At 39.2% G+C, this 21,678-nt stretch overlaps 1 protein-coding gene across 1 annotated transcript in view; it reads right to left on the bottom strand.

Annotated features, from left to right (window-relative positions):
- Positions 1–2,320: 2,320 nt before the first annotated feature.
- Positions 2,321–21,678, bottom strand: part of LOC306768977 (aminopeptidase N-like) — a gene marked incomplete at its 3' end in the record, with an annotated part of 28,467 nt that continues 9,109 nt past the window's right edge. Inside the window, exons 2-22 of the mRNA XM_079257475.1 lie at positions 20,563–21,153; positions 17,193–17,335; positions 15,002–15,141; positions 14,400–14,526; positions 14,105–14,259; positions 13,918–14,031; positions 13,689–13,832; positions 13,154–13,219; positions 12,935–13,000; positions 11,705–11,877; positions 11,542–11,618; positions 11,331–11,464; positions 11,198–11,253; positions 10,972–11,119; positions 10,751–10,842; positions 8,971–9,081; positions 8,662–8,829; positions 8,431–8,559; positions 7,455–7,536; positions 6,981–7,090; positions 2,321–2,426 (exon numbers count right to left, since the gene is read on the bottom strand). Of these exons, the coding sequence (XP_079113601.1) occupies positions 2,321–2,426; positions 6,981–7,090; positions 7,455–7,536; positions 8,431–8,559; positions 8,662–8,829; positions 8,971–9,081; positions 10,751–10,842; positions 10,972–11,119; positions 11,198–11,253; positions 11,331–11,464; positions 11,542–11,618; positions 11,705–11,877; positions 12,935–13,000; positions 13,154–13,219; positions 13,689–13,832; positions 13,918–14,031; positions 14,105–14,259; positions 14,400–14,526; positions 15,002–15,141; positions 17,193–17,335; positions 20,563–21,146 (2,925 nt within the window). The 5' untranslated portion in view covers positions 21,147–21,153. The remainder of the gene's footprint in view (positions 2,427–6,980; positions 7,091–7,454; positions 7,537–8,430; positions 8,560–8,661; positions 8,830–8,970; positions 9,082–10,750; positions 10,843–10,971; positions 11,120–11,197; positions 11,254–11,330; positions 11,465–11,541; positions 11,619–11,704; positions 11,878–12,934; positions 13,001–13,153; positions 13,220–13,688; positions 13,833–13,917; positions 14,032–14,104; positions 14,260–14,399; positions 14,527–15,001; positions 15,142–17,192; positions 17,336–20,562; positions 21,154–21,678) is intronic.

Here is a 21,678-nt window from a genome sequence, read left to right on the forward strand (position 1 = left end):
AAATAAGAGCATGTCAAGGTGCAAAAAAGATAAAAGCAGCTTCTCCATGCTGGCAAAGCTGATAGACAAATAGGAGACAAATTAAAATAAAAATAGAAGCCAAGCAGTAAGAACTAAGAGTTGTGAGGTCTAGATTGTGTTTTTTTACTACTCACAAAGCACAAGTGTGGCATCACCCGGATTTAATGCTTCCAGAGGAATCCCATCGCTGATTGGATGTTTTGCTTAATTAAATTCCCAGTTTTTCTTGCATTAGTGTCGCGTTGAAAGGCTGCGCAGTTCACACCTCCTGCTTCGAAGTTTCACGTCTGCCGGGAGGCAGGAGACAAAAGCGACGCGGCGGTTTGTGGGAACGCTGCTCTGAATTTAGCTCCACAGCACCAGTTAAAGCAAACTCATCAATGTGCATTATTCACATGACCTGACTATGGGACTAATACATGTTTCATTTATTATTGTAACAGCTGCAGGGTAGGAAATGTAAGATATTTAGAAAAAAAAAACCATTTATTTGCAATGAATATTAAAACAGGAGATCAATAAGTTACTGAGAAGTGTAACATAGCTCTCCAGACAGACAAGGCTAAACATGTTTTATTCATGATTCGCATATTGAGGTCTCATGCTTGCTTTCTGGCAAAAGTCATGAAAGTGAAGTTTTTTATCCAGTTACCCAAAACTCTGCTGTCAAAACAGTCCAATGTGCAACGTCCTCACACCTCCCAGCTGACTCGGCACACTTCTACCAGCAAGGCCTTGCAAAGAAACCATAGCAACACACACAAAGACGACGAGATTAACAAAAAGTATACACACACACACCTCCCATATTTCAGCAAGCAGCGTTTATACTTGGAGAATGAGGAGAAGCACGACCCATTCTTTCAATCATCCAGCCATTCAGTCATGACACACTTTTACATGAGAACTTTTCTCTGCTATTTGGAGAAATTTCTTATAACGAATAATTTATCTGTTTGCATTTCTCTGTTTTATTCTAAAACCAGATTCTGTGGTCTTGGTCTTGTAATGGCAGGGCGCCATTCCCAGGCAGTAGGAGTCTACAGTGTGAACCTGTTTAGATTATAAACCCGGTGTGAGATGCCAGGTCACACCTTGTCCCGGAGCATGCCGGTTTCCCATGGGACCCCCAGCTTAGGTGTCACCCCCACTTCCAGGAGCTTCTCAGGAGCAGAGGTGCAAACTCACACCTCCCACCCCATATATGCAGCAGCCTCTCAGTCCCCCTTTGCATTGTCGTGTTCCTGCTTCGCCTGACCACAACTCTCCGAAGAGCCTTCTGACATTCAGCAGCAGCCATGGAGATGTCCTACTGCTCTCCTCTCCACCTCCACGACACCTTTCTGCTTGACTGTGAGTCTGTGCTGGACAAACCTCCGGCTCAGGAGGCAGCATCAGACCCCGGTTACGTCAGCGCCGTCAGCAGCTTGTCTCCCACCTCCTCTGTGGACTCCTTCTGCTTCTCCCCCGTTTCCTTACAGGGAAATGTGGGAAATGACCAGGATGCTATGGACAGCTTTCTCTTTAGCAAACCAGTGGAGCCTCAAACTCTACTCTGCTCCAGATCCTCCTTCGTAACTGCCTCCACCACAAAGAAGTCCAGGTCCAGGTATCCGGGTAAAAAACGCCAAACCGCCAGTGAAAGGGAGAAGCTGAGGATGAGGGATCTGACCAAAGCTCTGCATCAGCTCAGGACATACCTCCCGCCCTCTGTGGCACCAGCTGGGCAGACCTTAACCAAGATCGAGACTCTGCGCCTCACCATTCGCTACATTTCCCACCTGTCCGCCCAGCTGGGCCTCAGCGAGGAGGTGCTGGAACAGGATAGATCCTCAGGTTTTGCAGAGCAGGACGAAACCCTCAGGCAGCTCCTGAATCAGCAAGCAGCCAGCTACACACCGCAGGAATCCAGCTGTGACTCCGTTGGCAAGCAGCAGCTGTCGTCTCTGCAGCACACATATGAGGTACGTTTGTCAGTCAGAGAAAGCTGCTCCTTTCCTCTTTACAGGTTGTTAATTTTACTGTATTCTGTTGTCAGGTTTCAGGCGTTTGTCTGAACAGTGAGCAGTACTGGATGCAGCAGCAACAACGCCAACCTTTAACCTTTCCTGGACAGTGTTGACCAACCCACTTTGTCGATTTCATGGCAACAATGACTTTTAAACCAACTCACCACAATAGTTATCATTTTTGTTGTTTTGAACAAAGCATGTCTTATCCTATAACTGCGTCTGTACATAGAATTTTGTATTTATTAAGCTTTATTTGGTGAATAGAATAAAAAATATTTACTTTAAGATCATTTGTTGACATTTTTTACCTTCATTTCCCCAAATGTGACCATTTGCACAAATGAAAGTGTGCATGCTCTCATGGGTTTGGCCTCTGCTTCCTCATGCAAACAGCTGTCAGCAGGGCAATGAGGTGCTAAATAGAGAGCACATCCCCTCTAAAGTCTTTAAGGAAAGACCCCCACTGAGAGGTGTCAAGTGGAGCCAGACCAGCCAGTTTGCACTTTTTCCATCCAGTGGAAGCATGACTGATGGTTTTAGACAACTTAATGCAAAAATATACCAGAAAATAATGTCTTATTTTGCCACAGAATGCAAAATACATTATCCCATCTTTTTTTTTTTTTTTTTTTTTTTTTTTTTTACATGATCCAGAACTGTACTGAGTCATCAGCTGTGACCCATACTCAATAATAACAATAATAATAACAATAATAATAATAATAATAGTAATAACAACAATAAAATAACAACAACAACAACAACAACAACAACAACAACAACAACAATAATAATAATAATAATGCCCTGCAATGGACTGGCAAGCTGTCCAGGGTGTACCCTGCCTGTTGCCCAGGGCCGGCTGGGATGGGCTCCAGCTTCCCCGCGACCCTGAATTGGAATAAGCGGTTCGGAAAATGAATGAATGAATGAATGAATAATAATAATATAGTAATAATAGTAATTTCTTGCACTGTGATTTTACTGAGTTCATCTCCATATTGCATCATCATGGGTACCATACAGCCTTTTTTCTCAGTAACATACTTAAAAGTTCCAGGAAAGTCTGGTTTTCTCTGTAAATGCTCAGGTTACACGTGGAGGTTTGAAAGAGTAGATTAATGTGAGGTGGGGCATAAATTGATCTGGAGCTTCAGAATCAGAAATACTTTATAAAAATATAAGTGCTAGAAATGTTACTTGCCCATAGCCTATAAGTCATTTCCCTCTTCCACCCAGCACATGTTACCTTAAGTTAATTCTGTAATGCTGAAGCAGCTTATTTTTTGTAGGAACGTCTTCTTTAATGCTTAAACATGCTGATCAGACGCTCAAACAAGCTGGTAAAACACTACAGCTCTTCCTGGAAGCACAGAATACGGTAGTAGTATATATGTATGTATGACAATCCACCGATTTGGAATTAGCACACACTGTTCACAGCAAAAGCATCATGAGCTTAATAAACTAATCAGATTGCTTGACTGATTTCAGTCAGATTTAGGAGACGTTTGTCCATGTAAAACCTGGCTTGTGTTGGAAAACAAAGAATGGATCCCAACTTTTTTTGTTTGTGCAATTTAACATTTTATCTTTTCCTGATTTTACATATTTGCATGCATAGAATATGTAAAAAATGCCGGCAAGCAGGCATTACGATATTTTTTCTGATGTTCTTTAGTACATAACATCTATTTCACACACAAAATCAAGTTAAAGTATCCAATTCTTTTAATCCATGAAAAGTTTTACACAAAAACATGAGAATCAGAATAAACATAATGTTTAGAAAAACATGTTTGCATTTAGTAGAACAATCTACTGTACATCTAAACACTGTTCACTGGGTGCTTTCTTTGGATAAGTGCATTTTAACTGGTTTCACTGATGAACCAGTCCAGCACCCGCTTCTTGTTCAGGGCCAGCCACTTAATGTTGGACTTGGTTCTCTTCAGGAGCCTCTCAACAGTTGAATGTGCTAATCCCAGCTGGGATGTGTGGTCATGTTGCAACTGCATCAGCTGGAGAGGAAGACAGTCTGAATCAGTTCTTGCATCTTTGTGAACAATTCCTTTTCAGACAAATCCCATTGTTTTAGCTTTCATCACAAATGCTGATTTAGAAACAAATACAAGCCCCTTAAAACTGTTTATGTTTATGTACCTGTTCATGTTTATGTTCCTGTTTATGTTTATGTACCTGTTTATGTTTATGTTCCTGTTTATGTACCTATTTATCTTTATGTACCTGTTTATGTACCTGTTTATGTTTATGTTCATGTTTATGTACCTGTTTATGTTTATGTTCATGTTATTGCTTATTTTCATGTTTATGTTTATGTACCTGTTTATCTTCATGTACCTGTTCATGTTTATGTTTATGTTCATGTTTATGTTTATGTACCTGTTCATGTTTATGTTCCTGTTTATGTTTATGTACCTGTTTATGTTTATGTTCCTGTTTATATACCTATTTATCTTTATGTACCTATTTATGTACCTGTTTATGTTTATGTTTATGTTCATGTTCATGTTTATGTTTATGTACCTGTTTATGTTTATGTTCATGTTAATGCTTATTTTCATGTTTATGTTTATGTACCTGTTTATCTTCATGTACCTGTTCATGTTTATGTTTATGTTCATGTTTATGTTTATGTTCCTGTTTATGTACCTATTTATCTTCATGTACCTGTTTATGTACCTGTTTATGTTTATGTTCATGTTTATGTTTAAGTACCTGTTTATCTTCATGTACCTGTTCATGTTTATGTTTATGTTCATGTTTATGTTTATGTACCTGTTCATGTTTATGTTTATGTACCTGTTCATGTTTATGTTCCTGTTTATGTTTATGTACCTGTTTATGTTTATGTTCCTGTTTATATACCTATTTATCTTTATGTACCTGTTTATGTACCTGTTTATGTTTATGTTCATGTTTATGTTTATGTACCTGTTTATGTTTATGTTCATGTTAATGCTTATTTTCATGTTTATGTTTATGTACCTGTTTATCTTCATGTACCTGTTCATGTTTATGTTTATGTTCCTGTTTATGTACCTATTTATCTTCATGTACCTGTTTATGTACCTGTTTATGTTTATGTTCATGTTTATGTTTATGTACCTGTTTATGTTTATGTACCTGTTCATGTTTATGTTTATGTTCCTGTTTATGTACCTATTTATCTTTATGTTCCTGTTTATGTACCTATTTATCTTTATGTACCTGTTTATGTACCTGTTTATGTTTATGTTCATGTTTATGTTTATGTACCTGTTTATGTTTATGTTCATGTTTATGTTTATGTACCTGTTTATCTTCATGTACCTGTTCATGTTTATGTTTATGTTCATGTTTATGTTTATGTACCTGTTCATGTTTATGTTTATGTACCTGTTCATGTTTATGTTCCTGTTTATGTTTATGTACCTGTTTATGTTTATGTTCCTGTTTATATACCTATTTATCTTTATGTACCTGTTTATGTACCTGTTTATGTTTATGTTCATGTTTATGTTTATGTACCTGTTTATGTTTATGTTCATGTTAATGCTTATTTTCATGTTTATGTTTATGTACCTGTTTATCTTCATGTACCTGTTCATGTTTATGTTTATGTTCCTGTTTATGTACCTATTTATCTTCATGTACCTGTTTATGTACCTGTTTATGTTTATGTTCATGTTTATGTTTATGTACCTGTTTATGTTTATGTACCTGTTCATGTTTATGTTTATGTTCCTGTTTATGTACCTATTTATCTTTATGTTCCTGTTTATGTACCTATTTATCTTTATGTACCTGTTTATGTACCTGTTTATGTTTATGTTCATGTTTATGTTTATGTACCTGTTTATGTTTATGTACCTGTTCATGTTTATGTTTATGTTCCTGTTTATGTACCTATTTATCTTTATGTTCCTGTTTATGTACCTATTTATCTTTATGTACCTGTTTATGTACCTGTTTATGTTTATGTTCATGTTTATGTTTATGTACCTGTTTATCTTCATGTACCTGTTCATGTTTATGTTTATGTTCCTGTTTATGTACCTATTTATCTTCATGTACCTGTTTATGTACCTGTTTATGTTTATGTTCATGTTTATGTTTATGTACCTGTTTATGTTTATGTTCATGTTAATGCTTATTTTCATGTTTATGTTTATGTACCTGTTTATCTTCATGTACCTGTTCATGTTTATGTTTATGTACCTATTTATCTTTATGTACCTGTTTATGTACCTGTTTATGTTTATGTTCATGTTTATGTTTATGTACCTGTTTATGTTTATGTTCATGTTAATGCTTATTTTCATGTTTATGTTTATGTACCTGTTTATCTTCATGTACCTGTTCATGTTTATGTTTATGTACCTGTTTATCTTCATGTACCTGTTCATGTTTATGTTTATGTACCTGTTTATCTTCATGTACCTGTTCATGTTTATGTTTATGTACCTGTTTATCTTCATGTACCTGTTCATGTTTATGTTTATGTACCTGTTTATCTTTATGTCCATGTTTATGTACCTGTTTATGTCTATGTTCATGTTTATGTACCTGTTTATCTTTATGTACCTGTTCATGTTTATGTTTATGTTCATGTTTATGTACCTGTTTATGTTTATGTACCTGTTTATGTACCTGTTTATCTTTATATACCTGTTCATGTTTATGTTTATGTACCTGTTTATGTACCTGTTTATGTTTATGTATCTGTTTATGTTTATGTACTTGTTTATGTTTATGTACCTGTTTGTGTTTATGTTCATGTTTATGTTTATGTACCTGTTTATGTACCTGTTTATGTTTATGTTCATGTTTACGTTTATGTACCTGTTTATGTTTATGTACCTGTTCATGTTTATGTTTTTGTTCATGTTTATTTACCTGTTTATGTACCTGTTTATGTTTATGTACCTGTTTATGTTTATGTACCTGTTTATGTTCATGTTTATGTTTATGGACTTGGTTCTCTTCAGGAGCCTCTCAACAGTTGAATGTGCTAATCCCAGCTGGGATGTGTGGTCATGTTGCAACTGCATCAGCTGGAGAGGAAGACAGTCTGAATCAGTTCTTGCATCTTTGTGAACAATTCCTTTTCAGACAAATCCCATTGTGTTAGCTTTCATCACAAATGCTGATGTAGAAACAAATACAAGCCCCTTAAAACTGTTTATGTGTATGTATCTGTTTATGTTCATGTTTATGTTTATGTACTTGTTTATGTTTATGTACCTGTTTATGTACCTGTTTATGTTTATGTACCTGTTTATGTTTATGTACCTGTTCATGTTTATGTTTTTGTTCATGTTTATTTACCTGTTTATGTCTATGTTTATGTCTATGTCTATGTCTATGTCTATGTCTATGTCTATGTCTATGTTTATGTACCTGTTTATGTTTATGTACCTGTCTATGCTCAAACTCCGTGGAGAAACGTTTTGTCAGTCCTTCAATTATGCTTTCAATGGAAAATGGGAAATCCTCAAACCTGAAGACACAAATGGAAGGTTTTTCATTATTTTTGCAGACAACTGTGAAGGGAATTAATGCCATTTTATTGGATAAATTGATGCAAATGTTCAGAACAATCAATGTTAACCCACAAGAACCCAGTGTGACATATCAGATATATGCAGTTTGTGATATTTGACATCACATTATGGTACCACCTTAGCTCAAAATCTTGTGGAACACAATGTGATTTTTCTCTTCTGCCTCTTAATGGACACCAGAAAATTAACATTTTAAATTGTAAATATCCCCAATGTTGCTACTTTATTTTACATTTCGGTAAAAGAGCAAATAAAGATCTCATTTGAAAAATGTTGGAGTTATCCTTTGGTCTTTATGGGTTAAATTAACACACATATACACACTGTAATGGTCGGGCGAACGTTGGACTCAAACAAGGATTCCACTAAGAGTGGCACTAAACAGGGAAGATTGGATGCCAGTGTAATTTGGTCTATAAATGCTCACAGAATAAATGTTCCATCTTGAATTTTCACTCGTTGAGCGGAAGAGGAGGACCAGGAATAAATGATTCTGGATAAATAAATGAGAATGGAGTTGCGTATTTTCCATAAACGTTTCCGTCTTTACCTCTATAAACTTATATGTTGGATTAAATTCTTCATTTGTTTGCATTTTCTAAATACAATAAAGCTGCAAAGTGAAGATGGTGAAAAGTGTTTCCACTGAAAAGTCCAGTTAAATGAAGAGGAACAGATTTACAGCAAATTGTAGCTTAAAGTTTGTTTTAATTTTAGAAAACATTGAACTTGAACAAGTATCAGAGTTTGTCATTTGTGTTTCTTCGTGAGAGACTGTGCCAGTTTTAGGCAATTACATAGATTGGTATGATCAAAAAGAGAAAACTCACTCGGAAAACTTGGAACGAACGAAGTCCCAAGCCAGAGAATGGCCAATAGGATTCCTGTCAATGTAAGTAATGGTGTACGACACATCCTGCTTCCGGATCTTCTCAGGATCCAGACAGTAATGCAAGAACCTGAAACACACAAAGCAGCTTAACTACAACATGAATTGCAGTATTTTCTTTTAATGAGATGGAAGCAAATGCAGTATTCATCGTGATGTCTGTGCAACTGGCCTGTTCAGCAGCCAGGGCATTTTGGTACAAGACAGAGCTTCCATAAGTTTGTCAGCTTCTGAGGCAACAGTGGCGTTCTTATACATGTTCCAGGCAAACTCCCACTCCTCCTTTCCTCCTGCTTCAATTGCACTGCAGTACACCGTGGACCTCAGGTTGGGACTAATGCTGGGAAGTTTGATAATGGTGGGAGAGAGGAAAGGTAGGAGTGAAAACAAGAACAGGTCTGAAGGGATAATGTCTGGTCACAGAACGATAGACGGAAAAAGAACATTTTTTTAATGACATGAACAGCTAACAATGCTCTACTTGTTACTGGCTGGGTTCTTCATCCACTGTTTGAACCAGTCGGAAGTCAGTTTTGTGCACTCTTCCACTCCCGTACTGCAGGCCAGGGCGATTGCATTCACCTGATTGTACCTGGACATGGCGGACACACAGGATCAGGGAAGATTTACAGTCATAGAGCAGCTCAGTAAAAGACGTTCCAATCTTTCTGTCAACTCTGAGATGCACTGTTAAAGGAAATGCAACCTCATACTGTGTTCATTAACACTCACCAGATACTTCATTATGTACACCTGAGCGTTACGTGTTATTACAAATAGATAATCAGCCAATCACATGACAGCAACTCAGTACTCATGTTGACGTGGTCAAGACGACTTGCTGAAGTTTAGACTGAGCATCAGTACGAGGATGAAGGGAGATTTAAGTGACTTTGATCCGTGTATTTTATGAACTGCTGATCTACCAGGATTTCCTGTTTGAAAAAGAGAAAATATCCAGCTAGCAGAAGTTGGCTTGGCGGTGTCTGATGTCGAATAAGAATGAGCAGCCTGGTTGTAGATGATGAAAAAAAAGCAGCAGTTTCTTAAAAAAAAAACAATCTGACCAAGGTTTGCAGAATAACATCTCTGAACACAAGATGCATCCTGTTCTGAAGCAGATGGGCTACAGCGGCAGAAGACCACGCTGGTTGCCACCGCTGTCTGGTTTAGAAAACTGTTTTTCCACTCCTGTCAGCTACGAACAGGAGACCAATTCACAGAGACTCAACAGAACTGGACATTAAGAGATGGAAAGACGTTTCCCGGTCTGGTGAGTCTCCATTTTAGCTCCACATTCAGATGGAAGATGGTCAGAAATGAGTGGAAACAGCATGAAACATGGACCCATCCTGCCTTGGATTCAGGCTGCTGCTGCGTTTCAGATATTTTCCTGTGTACTAAGGACCAGCATGACATTAATACCAGTCTGAGGACTGTCGCCGACCATGTCCATCTCTTTATGATTTCAACGTACCATCTTCCAGCAGGATGATGTACCATGACACAAAGCTCAAATCATCATCATCTGCTTTTATATTTCATTAACATGTCAACAAGTTCACTGTACTCCAACCAGATCTCAGTCCAGCGGAGCAGCTTTTATGTTTTATTATGGATGTGCAGCAACTGTGTGAAGCTTCGTGTCAATCAGGAGGAAAATCTCTGATTCCAACAGCTTGTTGAGTCGATGCCATGAAAAAACAAAGCAGTTCTGAAGGAAAACCCAACCCTGCGCTGGCAAGGTGTACCTAGTAACGTTGCTGGTGAGACTTTGACTGTTTCACAAAATTTTGGCACATTTGTTTTGTATATTTGTAAATCTGTCAAACAGAAAAAACAAAAAGTAGACTCTGCTGTTTGAGAAGACTGTATTTTCCAGAGAATCATATATTCTTTACTAGATATGTCATTCCCACTTTAACAGTCTGGAGGTGGTTTACTGAGTTTTACAGCAGGGTCTTCATTTCCAGTCATCGAGAGCTACCATCAGTGTTTCTCTGGTGCAACAAACTCGTCATCTTCTGCACCTGCCTGTTAATGGGTCGTTGGTTTGGGTCATGTGTGTTGCAGCAGGGAAACACTAAAACCTGCAGGATGGTAGCCCTCCAAGACTGGAGGTGGGGACCTCTGTGACTGAAATTCATCGTCACAAGAAGAAAACACAGTTTTTCACGTTCCCGAAGGTCACAGCAACACGTACACGTTTCACAGAATGAAGCAGACATGATTGAAAAAGAGCTGCGTGTCAACATCCTTACTGGTCAGTGTGCTTTTCTGGGATCTCTGTCCAGTTGCGCGTGAGATCTCTGAAGTAATGAAACAGAGGGGTGACCTGGTTTTTTATGTAAGCCTAAAGGATGAAGATGAAACACACTGAATTGACTTTGCATAAAACTCTCCAAAACCACTTTGTTTCAGATACGCCTTCGGTATGATCATCTGAAATCAGGTATGGATCAGGGATTTGTTCATTACAAACCTGCATGGGTCCATAAACTTCACTGCGGTCAAACATCTGGTAAAAAAAATCCAAATTGCGTCTGAGTATCTGCCAGGGCAGGTATTCAACTTCTTTATTCAGGAACTGAGTGGTCCTCAGAGCCAAAACTGGGTCGACTATCTCCGCCCTGAAAGTGACGCGACACTTTTCAGACTTCTCTTTCAGCATTTAGCAGAAAAAGTTTCTAAAAAAAATATGGCCTCACCTCGCAAGATTAAAGGCATCATCAATAATCTGAGCCCGGTTGATCACTGGGATGTCCTGATCAGTGAAGGAGCAAAAAACGGCGGTTTTGGTTGTTGTTTAGAAACGCTGAAGAGGCGTGACGGCTGTTTTACCTGATGTTTGGAGATCAGCTTGTCAATGAGACGTTCCCAGTTTTTAGCATCATAATTGACCCGATAGAAGCCCTTCATGTTTATGTTTGCCACCAGCCAATCAGTGTCTTGAAGAACCAGATCTGTCTTTGTGTCTGTTTGGATGGAAACACGAAGGAGCATTTTTATAAATACTGTTCATCGTCACCCACTTAGGTGAAATAGATATTACCTTCTTTGCTAAGAAGCCAGTACTGCTGTTCAGCCCCGCCGGTCTTGATCCAGGTCAGGGGGACAAACCATTCATAGCTTGAGCCGCACAAACACCAGAATAAAGACATTTTACAGATAGAAAAGGAGTTTCGAATGCTGAAATATCAGAAACCAGATCCTACTTGAACTCTGACGGTCTGATCCCCTCAGCTTCTGGATCCAGTAAGAAGTGTTTCTGTGTGATTTGTCCGGTCTGGGTGTTGATGGTGACCAGAGGGAAGCCCATCTGAAGGATCCACCGGTTCATGATAACCTCCACAGGGTGGGGCAGCAATATGTTAGCTTTTTCCACTGCCTAATAACAAGAACAGAAGGTCTTTGTTCCCAAATGCAGCTGAATTGTGTTTTACACTTCACAGTTTGATGCATTTATTTCAAGTGTGCTTTACCTAATAATGTTAAAGCTCCGAAGAAGAAGAAGAAGAAGAAAAGGAAGAAGAAGAAAAAGAAGAAGTTTATTTATATAGTGATTGTAGGGAGCAAAAAGATGCTTTACACAATAAAAGACAAGTTAAAACGGGGCATAAAAACAGAGAGAGATCATTTTTAAAAGCTCTAAAAGATTAAAAAGTTCACTTGCTGTTTCTGTACAGCACTCTGGTCAGCTGTATGTTGTTTTTAAAGTGCTTTATAAATAAATATGGTATATGGTATGGTATTTACAATGCCAGACTGCTAACATTAGATCTTATCTCATACGAATTCTCTTAGAAACAATACAAAGCTACTCCGCATGATGTTTCTATTCATATCATTAGAATACACGTCATGAAAGTGACACATTGTCCTCGTTAGCAGGAATAAAAAGGGATGGATGCAGTCAAAGCCTGTGAAGCTTCAGCTGGTTTTACTTCTGCTCCTTTTCTTACTTTCACATGCTGCATGTTATCAAGCTGACTTGTTCAAACACAGCAGATTACTGGAAAGGAGAGGATGGTTGAAATGGATTTGAGAGGTTTTTTTTTCTCTAAGAACTGGTGAAGACCAGAACAGAGCTGAGAGAGTTGTCCATCCATCAATTTTCCTAACTGGTTAGTCCAAATCAAGCTGGAGCGGATCCCAGCAAGCACTGGGTGAAAAGCAGGTCCCGATCTCTGGTCCATTTCAGGCCCAACAGAGCAGTAAATACTGGAATTTCTTCTGCTGGATATTTACAGCTTATTTTGGTCTCTGCACACCGTGTGAGACGTCATCTCATGTCATACAAATAAAAAGGAAAAAAATTCTCTGCTTCTCTTGATTGCAGATTAATGAGGTCATTATTTTATGGGACACGAAAGACTAACTTCTAACCTTTTCTAAAGGCATTGTTGTATCTAAAGAATGAAGCATGTTAAACATTACTATCTTACCATTTGTATGTGTCTCCACAGGTCTTGGTAGACTGAGTTTTTATACTGGAACTCCTCCAAATACGTCTGTAGACAGATAACAAGCTAAGTTATGTCTGTTATATATTTGTGAAGAACAGAATAAGCTTCTACTATTGATACATAAATGACATTAAACGCTATTGTTTGGTCTGATATTCTTCACAAACAAAGAGAATCAGTTTAATAAGCCCTACGCACATGGAGTCCCTGGGAAAAGACAGTTTCTGTGATAGACTCTGAGAGCATCCTCAGGACCGCAGCTCCCTGTAAAGAGAAGCAAATGGGAGGCATTTCAGCTCTTCATTGATACCTGAACTAGAGATATTTCTGCTCGGTAGAAGAGAGGAAAGAGAAGAGGGTCAGAACCGGCAAACAGCTGGCTCTGAAAATCACGTTTTTAATCTTGAAATGCTGATTGTGTGAAATCTGACTTTCAGCAGCCACATGAAAGATGTCACTAAAAAGCTTTTTAGCGACTCAGAAACATCAACAGAATTAAAAATTTTGTGCCCCAGAAAGACAGAAACTCCTCCATGCATTCATCTCAGCGAATCATCAGCTTCCCCCATTCACACGGTCGCCCTTTGGCACATGTTTCACACCAGATGCCCTTCCTGACGCAACCTTCTTCATTCATCCGGGCTTGGGACCGACCCTCAGGGACCGTGTGTGTGAGCGTGGGGAAGCAGGACTCGAACCGCTGACCTGCAGCTCTCAGGACCCACCCACTCACCTTGCTATAAGTGACGGAATCAAACAATGAGCTAATTTGATCTGGCATCAGGACATCCTCCTCTTTGGAAGAGAGAGGGTGGGAGAAAGCAGAAGCGTCGACAGCCATCGCATTGAGGATCTCATTCAGAACAAATAATTCTGCCTGGAAATGAAGCAGACCAACAGAGCCCATGACCACCTCACATTTTACAATAAGGATGTTTAACTCATCTCCATGTAAAACTCACCATGTTCCAGGTGGGTTCGGCATAATTGGCTCCGAGATAAGACACGTAGGTGGCGAAGCCCTCATTAAGCCACAAGTCATTCCACCACCGCATGGTCACCAAGTTCCCGAACCACTGAAAGCACACGGCTTCAGTCGTCCCTCTCATTCATTACGACTTTTCAGTGAAGACTAAAGAGCTGTGATACCATGTGAGCGAGCTCATGCGAGATGACTGTCACCACCCATTCCTTGTCTCCATTAGAGGACACGAGAGGATTGAACAAGAGTGAGGTCTCTCTGTAGGTGATCAGGCCCCAGTTCTCCATGGCTCCAGCAAAGAAGTCAGGAAGAGCAACCTGGTCTAAAACCATCAGATTTAGGTCATTTATTACCCATGTTGGTTAGATTTTCTCTGCTTTTGCAGAAATATGAGTTGCTAAAATAACTCTTTGAGGGTTGTAATTGGATTTGCTGTGCTTGTGTGAGTGTGTGGACTCTTACCGGATTTGTTCAGAGGGTATGAAGAGTTGTAGTAGTTCTCAAAGAAAGCTAGTATGGATCCGGTCTTTTCCAGGGCGTAGTCACCCTGACCTTCCTCTATGGCTTTCTTGCGAGCCCAGACTCTTATCTTGTGCAGAGAAGAAACAGCTTTAGCCATCCAGCAGAGGGCAGCACAGAAACAAAGAGCCCACCAGGGAAGAGAAGGCAAATGCAGGATCAATCTGTCTGTCTGATGCTGTGGAGTGCTTTGGATTCTTCATAATGACTCTAAAAATCCCTGAAGTGTTTGTTTCTCTCTTTTAAGCTGTGATTTCACCAGCTTAAACTATGTGTGAGATATCAGAGCAGACATCACTGTGAGAGGGAAGACACCTCGTCTTCAGCTGGACTCATTGAAGCTCAGAGGCAGAGGAGCGCTGCAGTTATCGCTTTCTTCTGCGATGCAGCTCAGAGCTCAGTGGTTTTCAGCTGGAAAGCTCACAGTTCTACGCTATTCATCAGAAACAAGCCTGAAAATAGACGTGCTGATCAAATGGTAAGAATGTTGTGCTGAAATTCACTTATTTCCTTTTGTGATTCTGTGTGCTTTAAGGAGTAATTACCAAAACATCTGCATCTGGATTCATCTTAATGTGGGAAAAATCACACACGACAAAAGCCAGCAGGTAGGTTGACATGACCTCAGTGGGTTCGAAGCTGGTCTGGATTAAATGCTGGCCATCCACAGTGATGTTGACAGGGTCTGTGTGGGATGAATAACAGCAAAGCAGAGGGTGGCATTAAATTCTTATTACTTTGTAACTACAATGTTACAAAAAATCGCCATAAAGCTATTAGATTTCCATCATAGACCGCATAAGAAAGATGGACGGAGCCTTCGACGGTAAAAAGTGAAGCCGATGCGGAAGTCTAAAAACCTGCAGTTCCCCCTTCATCCACTAGGGGCTGCAAAACAGCGCAAATCCCCATAGACTCCCATGTTAAAAAGACCAACTTCACAGCACAGATATAAACATGTTTACAGCCTGGTTCAAAAATCCATTTTCGGCTTAATAGGTCAGGTTTACTGTGGGGGGGGGATTTTTATTCTAACACTAAAAGCAATTTAATCTCGAATTTCGGCATATTTAGGGGCGTGCCCTTTTGATTGACAGGTACTAATCTCCCTTACCTTACCTCCATTAGCTAGCTCCTGTTATCTCCGGGTTAGCTCGGTTAGCTTTTAGGTACAGAAAAGTCGGAGTTTGTTCGACGTCAATCATCCACCATGACGCTCACAGCCCCCCTCTCAGCTCCACCTCTTTGCCCATATTTGTATTTTCCGGGTGAGACGACGCACATGCCTCTGTCAAGATGGCGACGGTAGGAATCGCCCACCGAGCTCCAATTCAGCTCTTCAGAAACCTATGGGTGACGTCACGGAGGCTATGTCCATCTTTTTATACAGTCTATGATTTCCATAAGCAAATACTTCTCTCCTGGTCCTTGATCTATAAACACAACTTCTCCCCCCATCTATACTTCATTTGGAACAACAAAGAAATCTTGTATAAACACAAATCATTATGTATGAAATAGGTTTAAGCATGAAATCCTGTCAGTTAAACAGCTGTTCAATCCCAGTGCTGTTTTGATGTCATACTAAAAACTTTTAGACACCTACGGCATCCCAATAAAACCAAGAGAATGTGCTCTTGTTTTGATGCCATTCCATCTGGTGCCATTATGCTTCTCAGAAGTTCTGCTGCAGCTGTAACCACTGCCACCAACTGGGATCCTGTTGACACCAGTACAGGTCAAATTTGTTTTTCCACTAAAAAGAAAAATAGAGAGATAAAGTCTCTATTCCAAATGTAGTGTCTTACTGGAATAACTAATAAAATAAAATATTTGGCATCTTTCTTCTGAGTATTTTATTGTGAACAAAATCAAGGAAGTCTCAATGAAAATTATTCATCTCTTTTATTCTTGTAAACATTTTTTATCAGATACAGAAAGGATACTGAAATCACCTGCTCATTTTGTGATCACTCTAACGAAGACATACATCATCTATTCTGGCCCTGTGATTTATCCTAAACTTTCTGGCAAATTGTGTGTAAATTTTAATTCCCAAAACAGTGAAATCACCTTCACTCTTGTATATGAAGATGTATTGTTTGGCTGTTTTTCCTTTAACCCTGCCAAATCAAACCAATATTATATAACCAATTTAATTTTGTTGCTGGAAAAATACCACATCCATAAATGTAAATTCTCAAATTAAAAAAACCCTCATTTTTAATCTTTACAAAAGAACTCAAACAATACATCCCAACAATAAAACATTCAAAAGACAAGAAAGCTGTTAAAACCACTGATTTATGTCTGCTATTCAACATTTATTGAATGTTCCTCTATCGTCTCTATTCTCTGATCACCTATCATTATCCCTGTTCATGTTCTGTACCGCTTTTATATCTTGAAATGACCTTTAGTCAGTAAAATTTTGTTTAAAAAAACAAACAAAGAAACAAAAAAAAAACAAACCAGTAAAGCAGAGCAGTATTTTCTATTTGTGGTTGCCATTATAAGCCATTGCCACTGACAGACTGAGCATCATTCTGCTTTTAAACATGTCAACCCTGCTTTGAGGATTTTATTGGAAGTCTATCAGACTTGACGATATGATCAAATCCCTGATTTACAGCTATTAAATGGAATCTTTCCCAAACAGTCGGAAAATTAGCTTCATAAATGCAATATTTTATTTATTTGATCTGTGTTGATTACTGGAAGAAGAGCAGAACTTACTGTGGTTCATGGCGTTGGACAGAGCCACAGTGTCATGAGGGTGGATGAGAGTCATGTGGAAGACCGCTTTCATGGCTGGCTCATCAAAGCAGGGGAAGGCTTTCCTGGCATCCGTCGGCTGCATCTGAGTTGTTGCCACAACTCTGATAAGGCAGAAAATGGATGACTAGACCGACATTAAACCTGGTAATTAGCTGGTGATTAAATAGTTTTTGGCAAACCAGTTTTCTTTCAGGTCCTCCTGAAGCACAACTCTGCACTACAGTGTTTTCATATTGCATGAGCTGCTGCACAGTAAAGGTCTGGTAACTTTCTTTTTTTTTTTTGTTTTTTTCAATTAGTTGTGTAAACTCTTTAAAGAGCCACTCTATCACTTTTCATATTTTTATTAACTGGGTTGACAGGGGGTTAACTAACTGGGTGCACACATTTAGTTAACTTATTTTGTCACCTTGTCAATTTGCTTTGCTTTCAGTTAATATACTTTCCTTTCGAGCTACCAGTTCCTGTTTGGAGTTCCCAAGCCTGCCAAAGAAAAGAGTCCTGGCTGCATTGGAGCTCCTTAAATCAGGCTGAGGCCTAATTGAGCAGTACCATCTTTTTGGGAGGGAAGTGTAGGAGGGGCTTAGGTTCTTCTATCGATTGTTTGTCAGTTATGTTTAGCATTATTTGGGGATTTCAGATAGTTTAGTTTATTTTCTTAACAGGTTACATGTAACTCTACACTGATTAGTTAAGTTTATGTCATCGTTTGTATAGAGCAGGGGTGTAAAACTCCAGTCCTCGAGGGCCGGTACCCAGCGGGTTTTTGTTGTTTCTCTCCACCAACACAGCTGATTCAATTAAAATGGATCCAAAAGCTTCTTGTCGACCTATTCATTCATTTCAGTCAGGTGTGTTGGAGCATGGAGAAAACAAAAACTTGCAGGATACCAGCCCTCGAGGACTGGAGTTTGACACCTGTGGTATAGAGTATTGTATTGCCCCCCCCCCCCCCCCCCCCCCCCCCCCCCCCCCCCCACACCCTCCTTGTGTGTCAAAATGGCCTGATCAGCCAGTGTATCTATGTGTCCCTTGTGTGTCGTTGGGTAAGTCAGTTAGTGTTTAATTTCCTGATGACAATGTCGATGTTGAAGTTTATTTTCTTGGACCTCTTTTATGAGCCAAAAGTTATTGCACTAAAAGATTTATCTTTATATTTTTGTTAAATAAATGTAGACATCATAATTTTCTAAAAATATTCCTCGTGCTTCTCTGTTTTTTTGTTTTTTTTTGCTCGGTCCCTCACAGGTATATTTACCATTATTTAGTCATCTTAGAGTTAATTATTCCCCTAAAAAATGTTTATGACTCTTACTTTGGGGGGAAACATTTTTACTATGAATTGGACTAATGTAGATAAATGCAGTGTCCATTATCTCCATTGAAAAGATCACAGGGCACACAGAAAATGAGGAAAAATGAAATACTGCAGCCTATATTAACAATTTGAAGTTGTTCTTGTCAAAATATCTTGAATAAAATGATTTCCCAAAGCACACCAGACAATCTGTCAAGACACGCTAAAAATCTGCTAAAATCAGCTAGATTTTAGTCGATTATAGCTGATGTGATGAACCTTTAAAGATGCCTCAAGGTGACTTAGTTGTGGAAATGGAAACTAAGTAAGTTAATGTAATTTCTGGTTCTTGATAAAGACAGTCATCTGTAGAGCAGGAATATGAACTTTTGAGCTGCAATAAAAGCTAGTTAAAAGCTTTGTAAGTGTTCACGTGGATTCTCTTCAGCAGTGCCATCTTCTCTGCAACCACAAACCAGTTTTTACCCTGTAAAGTGGCGCTGCAGCTGTGTAACCGTTCTGCAGGGGGAACTAACACAGTTTGGTCTGTTTTACATCCTGTAAGACTTCTGTTGTCTTCTGTCAGTGAAAACACATAAATAACCTTTTAACGACCTGCTCCGCCATTTAGAAAAGCAAAGTTTTCAGAGATGTTAACCAGTAGAAGTCATCTCTACCCGTCCGCCACTTGATTTATAAAATAACAAAAAAATAACAAAGCATTAGGTCTTATTTATGTTGTCCAAAGGGAAAGAAAAAAAGCAATAAAACATTTTTATCTGGCTTTTGCTCAGTGTAAACTTCAAAAGGATAAAGCAGATAAACTGTTTTATAACTATAAAAAAACTTGTGTAGTCGAGAAAAATTTTGTTTGTCAGCTCCATAAACATCATTATTGTTTAATTGCTCAGTTTATTTTATGTACTGATGGATCAGTCTACAAAATCTATCTTGTGTTGCAGTTGATAGGAGATATAAATATATATACGTGCAAAAAATATTACAATTTTTTGCTTTATTTAAAGTAAGTTTTGGAAAATGCTTTTATCCAAAGCAACCTACACGTGAGAAGCGATCAAGTAACCTAACGTGCATGTGTTGTGGGTGGGAGGAAGCCAAAGTATCCAGAGAGAACCCACGCACACAGGGAGAACGTGCAAACTCCAACCAGTCAAGGTTCCACCCAATGACCTTCTAGCTGTGAGGCTGCAGCGCCAACCACTTCACCACCATGCAGCCTAGATTGTAACCTAGTCATAAGACATTGTATCGTGTAAAACAACAGCTGATCAATGAAAAAATTGTAGGACAGTAACATGTGTTGTACCCCACCACATCAGGGTTTATGCGTTAAACACACAATAACACAACTGTTGTTTCATGGTTATTTTACAACATGCAGTGAAACTACTTTCTAATATCCTCATATCCTTTTAAAGTCTAAAATTAATACAGAAAAAATTAAATATGTAGAAAGGAAGCAGGTAAATTAACGCTTGTATCTGTTTTTAACAGTAGCCAATATGTACAATGTCACACCACATGAGCTTTGACCATCACAAGTGATCATTTTTCATTTTCCCTTTGACTCATGTAAAAGGCTGCAGCAATCCGGTTTTACTTCATTTAGACCAATGGTGAGACAGTTTGTTAACAGTGTCCTGCTAGCTGTTTTTCCAGCTACACTAACCTGCAAGTATTAGTTACAAACAGAATAACAGCACTCTTGTTTAATCGTCAACATCATGAGGTAGAAAACAAACTAATTTATGCCATTTTAAAAGTTATTCATTCATTCATTCATTCATTTTCCGAACCGCTTATTCCAATTCAGGGTCGCGGGGAAGCTGGAGCCTATCCCAGCCGGCTTTGGGCGACAGGCAGGGTACACCCTGGACAGCTCGCCAGTCCATCGCAGATTTTAAAAGTTAGTTTAAATAATTTAAATTTGACTAAACTACGACTAAATACTTTTCCTAAACTACATTTCTGAAAAAAAAAAAGAAAGAAAGAAAGAAACATTCGTCTTACTTTTTCACCCCGTCTTCAACATATTCACTCCTGTAGAAACCCCCCAGGTCATCCGACAGCTCTCCATCAAACTGGGTGAAGAGCTCGTACTTCTCGCCCGTCTGTAGCGGGCTGTTGAGCTGGATCACCAGGTACTGGGTTGGAACCTCCAACCAGGTGGCTTTCAGGCTGGGTGTAGACCCCCCCTTCACCTTCTTCAACCTGGCATGGAATCCGTCAAAAAGGGTGAAGTTCAGCTTGTTGGAGTGGATGAGGATGAGGTCAGTTTCCTTCACGCATGTGAAAACCACCATGGAGTTTCCGGTGAAGACGTAGAGACCCTCAGCGTTGGGCTTCAGCCAAGGCCGCAGGGTCACATTGTAAGAGACTGGAGCCAGGGTGTGTGGGAGTCTGTAGTGATGCCAAGGCTCTTTTGGAGTAGATGTAGTGCTGGGGTTCGCAGTTGACGTCGGTACCGGCTGTTGATTCTTTGATTTCTCGTGAGCATACGCCACAGAGAGGGCGATGATGATCACCACCGCCACAACGGCCGCAGCCACACACACTACTGCCACAGCTTTGCTGATGTAGAAGCCTTTCCCCATGTCTCCACTAGAGAAGAAGGAGAAAAAAGAATGAGTTAGTGCTACATATGTCCTGCCTTCTGAGATTCAGACCAAAGTTAATCACTGAAATTGTGGGCAGGTCGGGAAAACAACCGAAACACTGATGTAGAAAGTTCTCGAGATAAAAGTAAGTTCATCCCAATTTGTAAACTTTATATCTACATAATGGCTTTGAATGATGGCCACGTTTCGAGGCTCGGCTGTGATGTCTTTGTTTATCCACAGCTGTAAATCCTGCAGGGGTTGATTTGCAGCAGAACTCTGTCTCTGTATGTGTGTATACAGTGTTCAAATGTCAAGTATATACAGATGTAGTCATGTGAAAGTAAAGAGGACTGAATTCCATAAGTAAAGAAGCTAAATGTGGGTTTAAGACAGGAGCTTTAACTTATCTAAGCTTTGATTATTTGCTTGGTTTGCTTTTTTAAACTCTGCATGTACTTGGGCTGAAATGATTGCACCGTTAAGACATACAGACATTTACACGTTTGAACTGAACACACAAGCGTTT

Source organism: Telmatherina bonti, assembly GCF_933228915.1.
Source record: "Telmatherina bonti genome assembly, chromosome: 1".
In the NCBI taxonomy this organism is placed as follows: domain Eukaryota; kingdom Metazoa; phylum Chordata; class Actinopteri; order Atheriniformes; family Telmatherinidae; genus Telmatherina; species Telmatherina bonti.